General features: G+C 39.8%; 1 protein-coding gene across 3 annotated transcripts in view; it reads right to left on the bottom strand.

Moving 5' to 3' along the window:
• Window positions 1–2,081: 2,081 nt before the first annotated feature.
• The window catches only part of PTPN12 (protein tyrosine phosphatase non-receptor type 12), a 115,443-nt gene continuing 99,085 nt past the window's right edge, over window positions 2,082–18,439 (bottom strand). The window contains exons 12-18 of one of the 3 annotated variants that reach the window (XM_066354456.1): window positions 18,169–18,254; window positions 15,540–16,510; window positions 12,023–12,100; window positions 9,198–9,265; window positions 8,292–8,322; window positions 3,470–3,568; window positions 2,082–2,937 (exon numbers count right to left, since the gene is read on the bottom strand). In XM_066354456.1, the coding sequence (XP_066210553.1) occupies window positions 2,876–2,937; window positions 3,470–3,568; window positions 8,292–8,322; window positions 9,198–9,265; window positions 12,023–12,100; window positions 15,540–16,510; window positions 18,169–18,254 (1,395 nt within the window). In that variant the 3' untranslated portion in view covers window positions 2,082–2,875. The remainder of the gene's footprint in view (window positions 2,938–3,469; window positions 3,569–8,291; window positions 8,323–9,197; window positions 9,266–12,022; window positions 12,101–15,539; window positions 16,511–18,168; window positions 18,255–18,439) is intronic. The other 2 variants (XM_066354454.1, XM_066354455.1) reach the window with 2 other exon arrangements.

The following is an 18,439-nucleotide window of genomic DNA, read 5'->3' as shown; positions in this document are numbered from 1 at the left end:
CCGACGCTCTACCACTGAGCCAACCGGCCAGAGCCCATTCAAGAACATGTTAGCCTGACCAGGCGGTGGCACAGTGGATACAGCGTCAGACTGGGATGCGGAAGACCCAGGTTCGAGACCCCGAGGTTGCCAGTTTGAACGCGGGCTCATCTGGCTTGAGCAAAAAGCCCACCAGCTTGGACCCAAGGTCGCTGGTTCGAGCAAGGAGCTACTTGGTCTGCTGAAGTGAAGGCCCGCGGTCAAGGCACATATCAGAAAGCAATCAATGAACAACTAAGGTGTCGCAACGAGCAATGAAAAACTAATAATTGATGCTTCTCATCTCTCCGTTCCTGTCTGTCCCTCTCTCTGACTCACTCTATCTGTTAAAAAAAAAAAATTTAAAAAGATGTCCCAAGCAATCATTTCCCAACAAATCTTTTTTTTTTTTTTTTAATAGAGACAGAGAGAAAGTCAGAGAGAGGGATAGACAGACAGGAATGGAGAGAGATGAGAAGCATCAATTATTAGTTTTTCATTGCGACACCTTAGTTGTTCATTGATTGCTTTCTCATATGTGCCTTGACCATGGGGCTACAGCAGACCAAGTAACCCCTTGCTCAAGCCAGCGACCTTGGGTCCAAGCTGGTGAGCTTTGCTCAAACCAGATGAGCCCCGCGCTCAAGCTGGCGACCTCGGGGTTTCGAACCTGGGCCCTCCGCATCCCAGTCTATCACTCTGTCCACTGCGCCACCACCTGGTCAGGCTCCCAACAAATCTTTTTACGTGATTTTAGTACCCATATTACACAAATCACCAAGTGTGTGAAGGGGCTAAATATATATATATGTATTAATACAGGAACAGAGAGAGTCAGAGAGAGGGATAGATAGGGACAGGCAGACAGGAACGGAGAGAGATGAGAAGCATCCATCAATCAGTTTTTCCTTGCAACACCTTAGTTGTTCATTGATTGCTTTCTCATATGTGCCTTGACCGTGGGCCTTCAGCAGCCCAAGTAACCCCTTGCTCAAGCCAGCGACCTTGGGGTCTCAAACCTGGGTCCTCCGCATCCCAGTCCGACGCTCTATCTACTGTGCCACCGCCTGATCAGGCAAGGGGCTAAATGTTTTATCAGTTATACTTCATTTGTTTAAACTTTATCAGGAAAATTATAAAATGTCTTGTGTCTGTATCTTGTGAATGTCAAGGGTCGATTGTGTTCACATTTCCTTAAGACCAGAATGTGTGAGAAAAATTAGAAATTCAAAGGGATCAAAATGACCATTTGGCTTTACAAGTATTTTGCCATGAAATTAATATTATTTTCTCCTCCACAATGATTATCCTTCTACTCACATAAGGTTACTTTCTCCCCCCTCCCCACTTTTTTAACTTTTTGTTTTTTTACTCATTAGAGAGGCGGGGAGGAGCAGGAAGCATCAACTCCAATATGTGCGTTGACCAGGGGAAGTCCAGGGTTTTGAACCAGCGACCTCAGTGTTCCAGTCTTCCCCTCTTTTCATGCAGAGGGAAAATGTAGGTGTCCACTAACTTTATTTCATGAAGTCACAATTTAAACTTGGTAATCATGCATGGGACCTGTGCCCCAGCAGTGTGATGGAAAGACACCAGTTCCCTTTCCTCATCTCCCATATTTGGTGTTCTAGGCTCTCAGTCGGCAGTATTACACAGTTAGCTCAAGGACAAGTATTAAAATTAGTGTAAGTGCAGTACTACAATCGCAAACCTGCACAAGACACGCCCTCTTCTTCAAGAGATTAAACCCCATTCACATTCATGACTTAAAGGTAAGACTGAGCCAGCAGAAAGGCACATAGTGAGATAGCTCACTAAATTAAGTCTAATTTCCTAGGGATGAGGAATGAAAAACCAAGACAAGGCCCTGGCTGCGTGGCTCATTTGGTAAATCATTGTCAGGACATGCAAAGGTTCCAGGTTCAACAGTCAGGGCACATACAGGATACCAACCAATGACAGCATGAATAAGTGGAACAACAAATTGATGTTTCTCTGTCTCCCTTCCTCTCCCTCCAAAAATCAATAAAATAACTATAAAAGAAAAGACCAAGACAAGCAAGCATTGTAAAATTGTTGTTTTAATGGTAGCTCAAATATCCTGAAACATACATATATTTTGATCATCTTCTAATCCCAGTTGAGTTCAAATATTAAAGTCACACACACGAGCTAAGAGAATTCAATATTGTTCCAAGGCACTTACTGAATCTCCAGGACTAGATGAAAACAAGGACAATTAGGGTGGACAATTAGACAGTATATAATATAAAAATAACTTTTTGCTTACAATTTACAAAATGTATTATTATTACAATCTTTGATCTCTGATAACTGTAATACTGGCTGCATGAATCCAGCAATTTTAAATTTCAGAAACTATTTTCTAAAACTTCAGGGCAAATTATTTACAAATAAGGTAGACAAAGATTTAGACCATGCAGAAATTTCTTACATCTTCTGTTAATAATATTTTATGACTGCAACGTTATCAAATTATACGCCTACTTGCCCTGTACATATACAAAATAATGCATACATGATAAAACATTAGCAAAAGGGTAGTCCTTAAACTCAATTTATCATAAAAGTATTACTGTATTAACATGTCTACAAGCAGCGTGTAACAGGGTTAAGAGACATTAAGGCAATAATACTTGAAATTACAAAAGAAACCGTATGTAATACTTTTTCCTAAATGTAGTATAAGGCAGGTAGATGGTCCCAACAAAAAGAGCTAAGGTAACAATCCACACTGCTGTTAGTCCCGCATTTTTAAGATGGAATACTATAAATCTGGCTTTCAGTGGCACTTGAATTTTCCAGTATATTCTAAAGTGTATGTTGACTCCCTGAATCATGTCCATTCTGAAGGTGGATCTCTGGGTCCTTTGGGTTTTCCACAGCGATGACCAAAACCTATGATCAAAATGCCACAATAATTGGTCAGTGTTCTGAAGTATTTTTACAGTGTTAAAGGCATGTCAAACATCCATATTTTCTCAAACAAATTTCCATATGGGAATTCAGAATTTCAACTAAGCAAAACTCTATAAACACAAACCAACTTTCAATTTACTTTGCGTAGTTCCTTTAAGAGACTGAGTAGATCAGCCCCGGCTGAACAGCGTGGCTGCTTAGAGCACCATCTGGAGTCCAGAGGCTGCCGGGTCCATCCCAGTCAAGGCCCACACAGGAGCAGACCGGTGTTCCTGTCTTCTCTCTCTCCCATCCTCCCTCTCTAAAATCAGTAATTTAACTTTTTCTAAGGGAGAGACTGAAAGAAAAAGGGAGGGAAAAAGCGGGGGAGGGGTGGGGAGGGGATAGAGAAATAAAGTAAATCACAACACAAAATTAGATAACCTTTGCCTTAAGGAAATCTTGGAATGAGGGAAAATGACCTTTCTCATTCTTGGCAGCATTAACTACATAATTCAAGTTCTAAAATTACCAATATCTGTGGCTTTGGTTGGACTTTCTGGTATTTGATCTTTCTTGTTACTGGAAGTAGGTGGACATTCTGGACAATTCCCTGTGTGAATCCCTCCTGCTGGATGATACAAAATGCAAAACAAAGCCACTGTTAATTACCATTTGTAGCATCATTGGAAAAATCCTCTAATTGTCTTAATGTGGACAGTAGGTTAAAAGAACAAGTTCTCTCTCTGGGGCTTCATGATTTTAGAGGCCTAGCTAAATATAAATGCTAGGGTGGTGAGCACAGGAAATCATAATAAGTGTGTTTGAGGGCACCTAGAAATATGCAATGAGTACTTCTGCAATGTGAAGATTCTCTTTATGCTCTTACTTTAACTTGAATCTTGGCATATTATATTTCCTTAAAGTAACTACACTGGGTGTTAAAAACTGCAACTGAAATGCCTTTATATGGAAATCAATGAATGGCAAGCAAATTCATAATTAAATGATGTGTTTGCTATTTGCTCCTAAAAGTAATAATCGTTTTCTTTATGAAGTTTTACATTACTTAAATTTTAGTTAGTTTACTCAATTATCAATGTACAAAAGAAATTAACTCCTTTGATTAATTCATTCTTTCACAACCTTTATCACATTCCCTACACCTAAGAAACTTTTCTGGAAACTTGGAGTGCAAGTCTAATGACCTTTAAATATAAGGTCTACCGGAAAGTTCTGTCCGTTTTTGGAATAAAAATACAAATTTTTCTTACCGTCAATAAACTTAAATAATATCATTGCCATTATTATTAATGATTTCTTGCCAGCGTGAGGGCAATTTGTATATCCCATTTTTGAAAAATGTTTTATCTTTTGATGCGAAAAATTGAACCAGTGCTTGTTTGATATCTTCTTCATTTTTGAATTTTTTGCCCTTCAAAAAATTTTGTAAGGACAGAAACAAGTGATAGTCAGAGGGTGCTAAGTCCGGAAATTTGGTGGATGCGACAGATATGCTTCTGTTGCATTTCTTCCTTGTTGAAATTCGTTAAAATTACAGTGGCGTAAATGAACTTTATCAGTCGCCACGGGTACACTGTCGCTTCACACATAAGACTAACGTGAATCAACTTTGTTTTAGTTAATTTGCTACATCAGTATGTATACATTAAGTGATAAAAATAGAGAGGCACACATGCGCCAAATAAACGTGCTTACGTGTCAAAACTTGTTGTGATAGAAATGGACAGAACTTTCTAGTAGACCTTATACATGTTAACTCCTTCCTGGTTTCTCTTTCTTTTCTCTCCAATCGAGATACTGTCCTCTAGCACAGTGGTCCCCAACCTTTTTTTGGTCACAGACTGGTTTAATGTCAGAAAATATTTTCACGGACCGGCCTTTAGGGTGGGACGGATAAATGTATCACGTGACCGAGACAAGCATCAAGAGTGAGTCTTAGACGGACGTAACGGAAGGAATCTGGTCATTTTTTTAAAAATAGCCTGACCAGGCCGTGGCGCAGTGGATAGAGCATCGGACTGGGATGCCGAGGACCCAGGTTCGAGACCCCGAGATTGCCAGCTTGAACGTGGGCTCATCTGGTTTGAGCAAAAGCTCACCAACTTGGACCCAAGGTTGCTGGCTCGAGCAAGGGGTTACTCGGTCTGCTGAAGGCCCACGGTCAAGGCATATATGAGAGGGCAATCAATGAACAACTAAGGTGTCGCAATGCGCAACAACAAAACTAACGATTGATGCTTCTCATCTCTCCGTTCCTGTCTGTCTGTCCCTGTCTATCCCTCTCTCTGACTCTTTTAAAATAATAAATAAATAAATAAATAAAACATCGTTCAGACTTAAATATAAATAAAACAGAAATAAAGTAAGTTATTTATTCTTTCTCTGCGGACCAGTACCAAATGGCCCACGGACCGGTACCGGTCCGCGGCCCGGGGTTTGGGGACCACTGCTCTAGCACACTCGTCACACTTACAATTAGCCTCAACTTGGATGGTTCTCCTTAGGTGCTCAGAGTCTAGACAGGCGTTAGCAAACTTTTCCGTAAGAGGATAGTCCCCCAACTTTTTACACAGGGGGCCAGTTACTGTCCCTCAGACTGTTGGAGGGCCGGAGTATAAAAAAAACTATGAACAAATCCCTATGCACACTGCACATATCTTATTTTAAAGTAAAAAAACAAATCGGGAACAAATACAATATTTAACGTAAAGAACAAGTAAATTTAGCCCTGGCCGGTTGGCTCAGTGGTAGAGCGTTGGCCTGGCGTGCAGAAGTCCAGGGTTCGATTCCTGGCCAGGGCACACAGGAAAAGCGCCCATCCCCCTCTCCTTCCTCTCTGTCTCCCTCTTCCCCTCCCGCAGCGGAGGCTCCACTGGAGCGGGGATGGCTCCTTGGCCTCTGCCCCAGGCACTGGAGTGGCTCTGGTCGCAACAGAGCGACGCCCCGGAAGGGCAGAGCGTCGCCCCTGGTGGGCGTGCTGGGTGGATCCCGGTCGGGTGCATGCGGGAGTCTGTCTGACTGTCTCTCCCCGTTTCCAGCTTCAGAGAAATACAAAAAAAAAAAAAAAAAGAACAAGTAAATTTAAATCAACAAACTGACCAGTATTTCAATGGGAACTATGGGCCTGCTTTGGCTAATGAGATGGTCAATGTCCGGTTCCATATTTGTCACTGCTAGCCGTAACAAGTGATATGACGCGCTTCCAGAGCCATGACATGTGCATCCTGCGTCACTGGAAGTAGTACTGTATGTGAGCGACATCGCGCTTTGCGAGTGGCCACATACAGTGCTCCAGGAGCACAGGATGCATCTCACTGACCCCCGATGAAAGAGGTGCACCTTCCAGAAGTGCAGCGGGGACTGCATGCAGCCAGTAGGCTGTAGTTTGGGGACCCTTGAGCTAGAGAATAAGTATTTTAGGCTTTGCAAGCTATATACTGTCCAGTTACATAATCTTCACAGACTTTTGTTTCTTTGTTTTCGTTTTTAAACAACTTTTTAAAAATGTCAAAATCTGCCCTGGCCGGTTGGCTCAGCGGTAGAGCGTCGGCCTGGTGTGCGGGGGACCAGGGTTCGATTCCCAGCCAGGGCACATAGGAGAACGCCCATTTGCTTCTCCACCCCACCCCCCTCCTTCCTCTCTGTCTCTCTCTTCCCCTCCCGCAGCCAAGGCTCCATTGGAGCAAAGATGGCCCAGGCGCTGGGGATGGCTCCTTGGCCTCTGCCCCAGGCGCTAGAGTGGCTCTGGTCGCGACAGAGCGACGCCCTGGAGGGGCAGAGCATCGCCCCCTGGTGGGCAGAGCGTCCGCCCCTGGTGGGCGTGCCGGGTGGATCCTGGTCGGGCGCATGCGGGAGTCTGTCTGACTGTCTCTCCCCGTTTCCAGCTTCAGGAAAAAAAAAAAAAAAAAAAAGTCAAAATCTATTGTTTATATCAAGGGAAGAACAAGAGCAAAGGCCCATGGCAGAATTAGGCCTGTGGAAAACAGTTGGCTAACCCCTGGTCTAGTAGGAGTCACAGAAAAGTATATTATTATAGTAGTGTGATAAGTTTATAATAAAATTATACAGAGCCCAATGGGGACTGAGAAGAGGCATGCGGGAGGAACTGGTGGTGAAGTGTTCAGAGCTGGCTTCTAGGAGAAAATGATGATCTAGTGTAAAGGCTTCAATTTTCTAGTAAAAACAAAGTCGCCTACTGAGAACGAGTTAGTGGGATTGATGATTTTAGAAGAAGGGAAGATTTGGACAATTCAGGTATCACCTAATAAGATAACCAAACAAAACAGGGTCCAACTGTGTTGAACCAGCATTGTAGGCTCAGTCTATAAAACTGAGTGATTTCTTAGCAGATTCAGTAAGCCCAAAGGATAAAATGGGATGGGCATTAGCAAGAAAGTCGAGGACAACTGTTGAGTGTGACTACAGTGATGGAGGACCATATCCAGACTGGACAGAGAAGAAAAGCCAGAGAGGAGTTAACATATATTAAGAAAATAAAAGATCCAGGGATTGAGCCATAACATAGTATTAATTATAAAGATATAAAAAATATAGCAGTAATAGCATTACTACCGTTTTCCCATTAAGTGGCAGGCACAGTGGTTGACTCAATTTAATTAAACCTTCACAGCAAATCCTCTAGGGTAGGTACTATTATTATTTGTATTTCACAGAGAAGAAGACTGAGGCTCAGAAAGATTAGGTAACTTGGGCAAAGCCACACAGTAGCTAAAATGGCGAAGATGGGATACCAGTCCAGGTGGGCTGGACTCTAAAGCTTTTAGAGCCCCAGCAGGCAAGACCCAGAGAGAGAGGGGCTGAAGCAGAGTGGAGAATGAAGGCAGGTGCGAGATTAGTTCAGGGACTTGCACAGGCTAGGATGTCTGAGCTGCTTACATGGTCACTGATTTATAAGAATTAACAATAGCTTGACCTATTTTAGCATGATAAATGTTTAACAATTTTGAAGGACCAAATTCAATCGCCATGTTAACATAAAGCATTTATTCAAATCATTGTCAGATCTAGATGTTAAGTGTTTTTATAAACAAAAGAGAATAAGAGACTACAGGGAATATTTTTCAAATAATTTCTTTCCTATCAACCTGTAACTACTGGTAATAAATGCTGTTATTTTTCCAGGTCAATAATAATCTCTGGAATAGTAATTTATTTGGAAGAATTATACTACCTATTTCACGATCTAGAAGAGGTGTCCTACATATTTTCACATACAGACTAACCAATAAAAAGCATATAACATAATTTCATGCTATTTTATGAAAATTAATCTATATAATCTACAGCAAAAATAATAAAATCTAACTTACCACATGTTTCACTTCCAGAGGTTATAAAGCCCTGTATGAAAGACAATTTAAGTTTCATGAACAAACTTTGTCTGTTATGAGTACATATCCCAAGAAATCAAGATACCCAGTGGCAATGGAAAAGAACACAATGACATTTTCAATTGGGCTTAAAATTTTTTAATGTATAGTTATTTTATATTGGGAGCAAAGGATAGGCAAATTCTTTTATCCTTCTGAATGAAAACATCTTACAATGCAGGAACTACTACACAAAGAAACATATATACTACAGCATTTTGTTAGTCTTCTACCACATTTATTAAATTATGATATACATGGATTATAAGACATACCATCATCATTATAGGTTAGCACTATTTTATGTGACACTGTATATCAGCATTTTTTAGTCAACTGTAAGATGTACCCCAATTTCAGGGATATAAAAATATGGAATATGAAAAATATTAATGGTGACAAAAAAATGATTCCGTGGCTAAAATATTTAGCTACCAATACATTTCTTGTGAAAGGAAAACTCATGTGACTAGAAAAACCAAAGAGGGGAAGGACTGTGTACTTAGTGTTATCACGGAACTAAAAGTATCGAGGAGAGTTACTGAAGAGAGTAACTCCAGTTCCAGTCCTTTCTCCAGAATGATTTGGAACATGGCATTCTTTAAACATTTCAAAAGCATCTTGGGAAAATAAGACTCTGAAGTGACATGACAATCATATGTAGACTATCTTGCCCTTTTAAAAAAGTCAAATCTCATATTTCATCTGAAATCTTAGGACAAGAAATGCTGATAAAAATTATATTTAACAGTCTTAAACTGACAGTTACTGTAACAAACAGTAACATAAATTAACAAAAGAGCAAAAATATTGAGATCTAGCTGTTTCAATCCCAAAAGGACTCACTTCAGATTTTTTTTGTTCAGACTCTTCCTGTCTTTGAAGTTCACTCCATTCTGATCGTATAGGTGTATCTAAGAAAAATGATACCTTACAATTAAAATTAACATCTTTACTTATTAAAATTTCTTGCATTAGGTAATATACAAATGCAGTCTATAGATTTTTAGAAACTATCATTTTCATAAAAAAATTTTATTTGGCCTGACCTGTGGTGGCACAATGGATAAAGTGTTACCCTGGAACACTGAGGTCACCGGGTCTAAACACCGGGCTTGCCTGGTCAAGGCACATACAGGAAGCAATTATTATTAGTTGATGCCTCCCACACACACACCCCCAGACCCCTTTCTCCTTCTCTCTCTTTCTCCTCTCTAAAAATCAATAAATAAAAAGTCTTAAATCTTTTTTTTTCTTTTCCTTTTTTTTTTTGAAAACACCTCTTGTGTGTGTGTGTGTGTGTTTTTTTTTTTAATTTTTTTATTTTTTACAGAGACAGAGAGTGAGTCAGAGAGAAAGGGACAGACAGGAACGGAGAGAGATGAGAAGCATCAATCATTAGTTTTTCATTGCACGTTGCAACACCTTAGCTGTTCACTGATTGCTTTCTCGTATGTGCCTTGACCACGGGCCTTCAACAGACTGAGTAACCCCTTGCTGGAGCGAGCGACCTTGGGTTCAAGCTGGTGGGCTTTTTGCTCAAACCAGATGAGCCTGCGCTCAAGCTGGCGACCTCAGGGTCTCGAACCTGGGTCCTCTGCATCCCAGTCCGACGCTCTATCCACTGCGCCACCACCTAGTCAGGCTTAAATCTTTTTCTTATTTATTTATTCATTTTAGAGAGGAGAGAAAGAGATGTGAAGGGGGAGGAGCAGGAAGCATCAACTCCCACATGTGCCTTGACCAGGCGCAGCCTAGGGTTTCGAACCAGCGACCTCAGCATTTCCGGTTGATACTTTCTCTACTGTGCCACCACAGGTCAGGGAATCTTCTTCTTGTTTGTATCAATTCAAGAATATTCCTTTAAGTTTCCTTCTGTAAAATTTATTCATTTAAAGATTTTATTTATTGATTTTAAGTAAATAAAAGGATAGAAAGAGAGAGAGGTTAGAAAGAAAAAGGAGGGGAGGAGCAGGAAGCATCAACTCATAGTAACTGCTTCTCATATGTGCCTTGAAGGGACACATATGAGACAAGCCCAGGGTTTAAAACCGGCAACCTCAGCATTTCAGGTCAACACTCTATCCACTGCACCACCACTGGTCAGGCCCTTTCTTAAAATGTAATTAAAAGAATTCAGTCATTAAAGTTTATTATAAGCTTATTATACTCTATACATATGACAGACTTGTACTTAAAATTTAATTCATATAAGACTAGTGAGCCTAACTGGTGGTGGTGGTGGTGGTGGTGGTGGTGGTGCAGTAGATAGTGTTGACCTGGGACACTGAGGTCCCAGGTTCAAAACTCCAATGTTGCTGGCTTGTGCATAGGCTCACGAGCTTGAGTGTGGGGTCACTGGCTTGAACCCAAGGTCACTGGCTCCACTAGAGCCCCTTGGTCAAGGCACATGTGAGAAGCAATCAATGAACAACTAAATGTGCTGCAACTGCCTGACCAGGCGGTGGCGCAGTGGATAGAGCGTTGGACTGGGATGCGGAAGGCCCAGGTTCGAGACCCCGAGGTCACCAGCTTGAACCCAAGGTTGCTGGCTCCAGCAAGGGGTTACTCGGTCTGCTGAAGGCCCATGGTCAAGGCACATATGAGAAAGCAATCAATGAACAACTAAGGTGTCGCAACGTGCAATGAAAAACTAATGATTGATGCTTCTCATCTCTCTCCGTTCCTGTCTGTCTGTCCCTGTCTATCCCTCTCTGACTCACTCTCTGTCAAAAAATAAATGTGCTGCAACTATGAGTTGATGCTTCTCATTTCTCTCCCTTCCTGTCTCTCTTAAAAAAATAAAGATTAGCCCGACCAGGCGGTGGCACAGTGGATAGAGCATCGGACTGGGATACAGAGGACCCAGGTTCGAGACTCGAGGTCACCAGCTTGAGCGAGGGCTCATCTGGTTTTAGCAAAAGCTTACTAGCTTGAACCCAAGGTTGCTGGCTCGAGCAAGGGTTACTGGGTCTGCTGAAGGCCCATGGTCAAGGCACATATGAGAAAGCAATCAATGAACAACTAAGGTGTTGCAATGCGCAACGAAAAACTGATGATTGACGCTTCTCATCTCTCTCTCTCTGTTCCTGTCTGTCCCTGTCTATCCCTCTCTGTAAAAATAAATAAATAAATAAATAAATAAATAAATAAATAAATATTAGTGAGCACCTCCACTGAGCATGAAACACTATGAATATATTAAAGCTATTAACTATGCTCTTTTTCTGGAAAGGAAGAGAAATATATTATCAATGCTTTGAAATACACTTTCCCCAGTTCTTACTGATACTCTTGTGGCCTTAAGTGTCTCTGAATTAATAGCAACTGAAATGCTCACCTACAACCCAATTTAAATGTTTATTTACCTGAACTGTCACCAAGTGAACCAATCAATGTCTTTTCATCCACACCAGATTGCAATGCAAATATGTTCTTAACTGCACTGATCTGAATTATAGTATCAACATAAATACAGCCATTTTAGGAATCTTAACAAGTAAAAACACCATTTTTAAAAGTATTTTTCATACAAGGAATTAAAAACATTTGTCAGTATCAATTCAAACCTGTTTTTGAATTTCAATAGCAACTAGATTAAAATCAGCCATGTTTTTCAGAGTTCAAGTAAGAATATAAAGTATTTTTGTAAAAGCAGAAGAGATACTTACTAGATTCACTTGCTAATACAAAAGATTCAGGAGTTCTTTCAGGGAGAGGAGGAGGTAAATCTTCACTAACATCAACATCTATATTAAATACATAAAATTTCGGCCAGTTATTAACTTTTTAAAAATGTTGACTCATTAAAAATGAACTTGTTATCTAAAAAAAAGTGTTTTGACATTCTAAAACTCACTGCCACAAGGAAACTAAGAGAACCACTTTTTTAAAGTACAAAAAAATAAGAAATCCTTACTACCTGACTTGTGAAGAATTATGAGGCCTATTAAGCAAAGAAGAATGAAATCCATCATAGACAGAAAATGACTCTCTCATAACTTTCCCCATACCCTGCAAACACTGTCACACTGTCCTGAGTCTGAACGGTGGACAACTGACCCCTCTCCTGGGGGTGCTGGTGATGCTTTGAGTCCACTAAGGAAAGTCATTTGACTTAGACCAGGTTTTTCCAAACCGGAATCAACTGCTGAACCCGTCATGAGTTTTGCATGCTTTGTACCATCCATCCTATTTACTTTTTAAATTCCACTCATTTTTAACTTACTATGTACTTCAGTCACATTTTAAACAGTAATGACTAAAATAACAAATTTGAAGTACTATTTTTCTACTACATATAAAAATATACAACTATTAAGTTTTTGTTTAAATGGTCCACACACTTGTTGACTAAAATCTGGACAGCAACATGACTACACTTTGAGAATACTCTGAAGCCTCACCAGCACACGACGGCATGGGGTGACTAGTGTAACAATCTTTTGAGGTTTCACTGGAGGTAAAGGAATAAAACATGCATGAAGATGCAATTCCAGGTATGGCTCCCAGGTCAGGGGAGGAGGTAAAGAGAGGGAAATGTGGGCATCCTGTATTATTTTTTCTGGGCCTTAACAACTTTTTTAAGAAAAAGTTCAATCTTGCCATGATACTTTGCTATTTTACCACATCTTATAGGTTATGCATTAAAAGACATTGAAAATCAAGTAAAGCACTTTTATTTTCAAGAAGCACGAGCCAAGTATGATTACCCTTGTCCCTTCTACACTTATTTAGCTGAAGATACAAGAAAATAGAGTTCTGTGTCCTGCTGAGAAGAGTTCCAATTCAATATTGTATATATCCAACAAGAGTACTGGAATTCTCTCTTGCATATCCAGTGAAGCCACTAAAGAACTATCTATCAGTAACAGGCTGAGCCATCATCATCCTTCCCTTTGCCCTTTTGCTACTGACTCACAGTGAAGAAGATATGGCTGTTGGAGGGAAGGGATGCATAATCTTGGCACTCTGGTGCCATTTCATAATTAAGTGAACAAATCAGGAAGTCAGTCTTGCTTGTTTACATTAAGTACCAAGTATCTTTCAGAAACTCTATACCTTTACTCTCATGACAGTCTTCACTCTTAAGTCCTTTTTTATAACTGTGACCCTTGCTTCTCGACTGTATGTTTCCCCTGGCTCTATGGATTGCCTTTCCAATGCTATTAACTTTTAGAGGTTATTCAACCATAGACAGCACATTACATAGGCTTTTGCAAGTCGTACAATGTATGGGGGCCTAGTGTGGTCATGTCTCAGAAACCTTTCAGGACACCTGAGTCAGTTTTAAAATCAGACTTCATATTCAGAAATTTCTGTCAGGCAGTAACTTATGCCAGTTTTATTTATTTAAGTTATCAAACAAAATTATTCTGTTTAACTCCCTAAGAGGTTCTAAAACAAACAAAGAAAAACCTAATTCTTGAACCAATGAATCATCTCCAAGGTAAATATTATTAGGAAAGCTCGCAGTTATGCTGCAGCACAAAACACTTACACAGGAAAGACTTCAGTTAACACATAGGGCAGGGTGAAAAGACACCAGCAATTCCATTTATAGCAACCTTTGCTTTGAAATACAAATAAAAAAAGCAGAAGTAAGCTGCTATACAATAGGGTGCTTTCAACTATCCCTGTACAGTATGTGGTATTTTAAAGGGACTCTTTCTGTTATCACCAAAAGACTGGGCATGTTGGCAGTGAATTTAATGAGCATATCATATCATGCATCCTGCCTGGCCTCACCACATTATATTTTTACTAATTGTTGAAAAAAATACATATCATAGGCTTAAGACATGCCTGATAATGCTTTAAAAAGAAAAAAAGCCCCAAATGAAGATTTCTCATCTATACATTTTCTTGAGTAATTAGAACTTGGTAAATTATTTTTCAAACTCTGAAGTTGAGGAAGAAAAAAGATATTAACAATTTTAAATTATAGCAAGTTGATAAAGCAATACTTATTGTGGTAACCATTATCTTTTGAAGATACTTCAAATAAAACAAGAATCAAGAATACACAGAATCCTATAAATTTAGGAAATTAGTTTAGACACTCTACTTTTTTTTTTTTTCTTTATTCATTTTTAGAGAGGAGAGAGAGAGACAGAGAGAGAAGGAGGGAGGAGCTGGAAGCATCAACTCCCATATGTGCCTTGACCAGGCAAGCCCAGGGTTTCAAACCGGTGACCTCAGCATTTCCAGGTCGACGTGTTATCCACTGCGCCACCACAGGTCAGGCTAGACACTCATCTTGATCAGACACATTCTCAAGATACGAAATACAGTATGTGTGAGTTGGGAAAAATAAAGGCGACACAGTATGGGTAGTACTTACTAGGTCAGAAATAGAAAAAGAAAGTCATCTTTCAAGTGCACAGTACTTATTTTGCCAGCACATTGTAAATAACAGTCTGCATGTCTCAACCCAAATTCCCTAACAAACAAATGACCACTGGTAATCTATCAGTAAATAGTTTTCACATGTATACATTTGCTTTCAACTTTTTTGTTTAAGAAGGCAGCCATAATTATTTTTAGCAGACCAGTTTCAAGAACCAATAAAATATATCTTGGTGACTGAGTGCCCACGTTATCTTGAAATGCTAAGACTGCTTATTTAAATAATAAGGGTGATGACTAGATAGGACATATCACACTCACTACTAATTGGATTAAAACTCCCATATTCTGCTGAGTAGTTGCAATAGTGCTTCTTGGATAAACAGTATTGAAAGCAGCCACTTTTTCAATAATTTATGAGGAAATTTTTTAAAAGATTTTTTGTAATTAAGAGCATAAAAAAAGATAAGTTTTTGTTATAAACATGAATGGAATTAAATGGCCAATCAAGCTACTGTTCAATATTTGTACCACTGTTACTTTAAGTAATTGTCTTTTTTAAATTTCTATTATCCAGTCAAATGTATGCTTGACCCATATAAAATAATAAAAGCTATAATATAGAAGAAAAAGATACAATTGAAACATTTTGAAAGTATAAAGCTCAGCAGTGCAATGTAAAGGTAATAAAAGCTTACTTAAAAATTTTTTTTAATCTAAAATAAAATTTTGCTAAGGTTCTAGAATAAAGTGTGGAAACAATGAATTAATCTAGCTAAAGTGCTTAGAACAGTGACTGGCACACAGTAGAAATATTGAAGTCTTAGATACTATTATTACCTTTTTCAGCACCTGAATGTACTGTTCCTGCTATATCATGCCTAGCAATGGACATTGGCAATACTTTCCTTGTAGAAACGCTTTCAGTACTAGCGGCAGCAGAAACGGTGGCACTTGCTGTTGAAAGAGTCGTTTGATTCTTGGTCACAGCACCATCACAGTTCCTTTCATCTGAGTCTGAGTCATCCGAGTGAAGAGGATTAGTGAAACTGAGGGGTGCTCTGAACAGAGGGGAACTGCTACGATGATCTACAGGATCATGGGTTTCACCTTGTATTGTAGGGCTTTGTGTTAAACTCACAGTTTTCATTGTTTGACAGTGAGCATCTGAGGATTTTCCCTCAGACGAATCAGGCAAGGGTAGGCTATTTTCGGGTCCATGAAATGACCACATTGCATGTCCTTTCTCATCAAGAGGCAAGCGGTCTGGCCTTGGAGGTGGGTCTGAATTCTTCTGTGACTCTTCTGGTGGAATAACTGGAGCTTTAGTTGACTGTGTTCCACTGCAGTCCACACAAGAATTCTGAGAAATATCTTTTAGATCCCCTGAACTCAATTCCTGTGCCTTACAGATTTTATCAGTTATACAAGGTGAGGCCGACTTAATTTTAATTGCAGGTCCCCTATTCAAGAGTGTGTTACCATCAAAACTTTTTGGTCCCTCTTGGAGAGGGACCTTCTTAATTTCAAAACTTAAATTTCGCTCCAATTTTTTATCTATCTGTTCAATAGTGGATTCATTTTTTCCTGGAAGTTCTGTTGATTTATCATAATTTCTGTTGAGGTCTGTTGAATGCTGTTCTGATGAAACCATGTGCAACACTGGCTTTGGATGGTATCTGTCATTGTCCTGCCACACAGTAGTGACTGTTGGAAAAGCTGAAGGGGGAGAAGGTGTCAAGATGGGGGGCACCGGGTGAGGTTCTGGTGGCTGCAGTATTTCTTCCTTTGCATCCCCTTCTACAAGGCAACTGAAAAGCAAACATACAACGGCTACTGTTCATCCTTTTTAACAAGAGTCGTAAGTAACAATTATGTAGTCAAGTTTGTAGTTATTGAAGAAAAAATTATAATTTGTCAAACCATGAAAATTTATTAACAGGGTAATACATATACACTGTTTAAAGTCAAATTCAAGAATTTTAATGCAAAACAGCAGCCCCTCCCACAGCTTTTCAGCTGCTGAGACATCAACTTTCAAAGCTTTTTAATAGCTGCTTCTAAGATTTACCTTCATGTTTCAAAATATTTGAAAATGCATAAACTGTTTTCTGTATCTATTTCATACATTCTCTATTGCCTTCCTACTGTGAGTCTTCTTCATCTTCTGAATACTGTAATATTATAAATCCATTTAGTTCAATCTTACGACTATAGTTATTATTCAAGCCAGTGATACCATAATTTTGTATTTCCTCAAGTCCTTGTTTTTCCTAATAATTGCTGTGGGCTTGCTGTTTGGTTCTCTATGCCTCATCAGTGGCACAGCCCTGTTTCTAACTTCCCTGCAGATCTGTCCACCTCCTCGCAACTCGTCAAGCACAGCAGGTGACTTACCAGCACCACACACCCTCTGAGAAAATGTGCATCTCTGCTCTAGGTGGCAACTGGCTCCCTAGGCCACAGAGCGTCTGTTCTCTCCTGAGTCAGACTGTCTTGTGCCCCAGGTCCCACCCTCCTTTTTCTGGGTCCCTTGATTTGGTGGGTATATCCTCTAGTTGTTTCTTCTTTTTTTTTTTTAATTGATTTTAGAGTGAGAGGAAGGGAGAAAGCAAGAGAAAGAGACAGAAACAATGACCTGCTCCTGTATATATCCTGACCAGGGACCCTCTGCACTTTGCGAGGGTGCTCTAACCGAGCTATCTGGCTGGGGCCTCTAGTTGCTTCTTAATAACTGTATGTAAGATGGAAATTTCTTAAGGCCTTGTATATTTTAATTATTATGTTTTCAAGATTATTGATTCTTTTGAAAATAGGTATAATTCTAGATTAGAAATAATTTTCCTTCAGAATTTTGTTACTTCTTATTCCTATTCCTTTGACCGTGACCTTGTTTGTTTTTTTTCCTTGGTGCTCTTAGGTTCTTTTTTTAATTATTCATTTGAGGGGGGGGGGGGGGGAGAAAGAAAGAGGGAGAGGGAGGTTGGGGAGGAGCGGGAAGCATCAACCTCCATATGTGCCTTGACCAGGCAAGCCCAGAGCTTCGAACCGGAAACCTCAGCGTTCCAGGTGACGATTTATCTGTTTATCCACTGCACCACCACAGGTCAGGCTTCTTTTTTATTCTTGATGTTCTATAATCTCATGTAACTTTTAAAAGAATCCACAGTATTATAATATTTTTATCAATTATAATGGGAACTTCCTATATTAAAATTAATGTGTTTTATTACAAGAAAACTTTATTTCTTTGCTAAGTTTTTACTTTTGGTCTCCTAGACTACTACCACTATTATTACAGACCTCCTGGTTTGATTCTCTAATTTACCTTCTCTCTCGATTTTCTATCTCTATTTGTTCGTATTCATGGGAGATTTCCTTGATTATCCCCCAGCTTTCCGTTTAACGTTGTTGTTTTAATTAACAGTGAACGGAAGTCTTCTTTCCAACTGAATGTGACATACAATACCTGCGGGTCCGTGGCGGCTTAGGAGGAGGAGAATCTTGTTTCTCAGGATCTATGGAGCTGACCACATTTTCAGTGTTAATTTCATTCTGCCAAGAAAGAGAATAAATGCTTCATTAAAGTTAGGGCAAAAGCCTGACCAGGCAGTGGCTCAGTGGATAGTGTCAAACTGGGACGCAGAGGACCCAGGTTTGAAACCACGAGATTGCCTGGTTGAGCATGGGATCCTCTGGCTTGAGCACAGAGCCCTTGGCTTATGCGTGGGATCATAGAC

This window comes from Saccopteryx leptura, chromosome 12, assembly GCF_036850995.1.
Source record: "Saccopteryx leptura isolate mSacLep1 chromosome 12, mSacLep1_pri_phased_curated, whole genome shotgun sequence".
Taxonomy (NCBI): domain Eukaryota; kingdom Metazoa; phylum Chordata; class Mammalia; order Chiroptera; family Emballonuridae; genus Saccopteryx; species Saccopteryx leptura.
The sequence above is the reverse complement of the archived record's forward strand: the minus strand, read 5'-3'. Positions and strand labels throughout refer to the sequence as shown.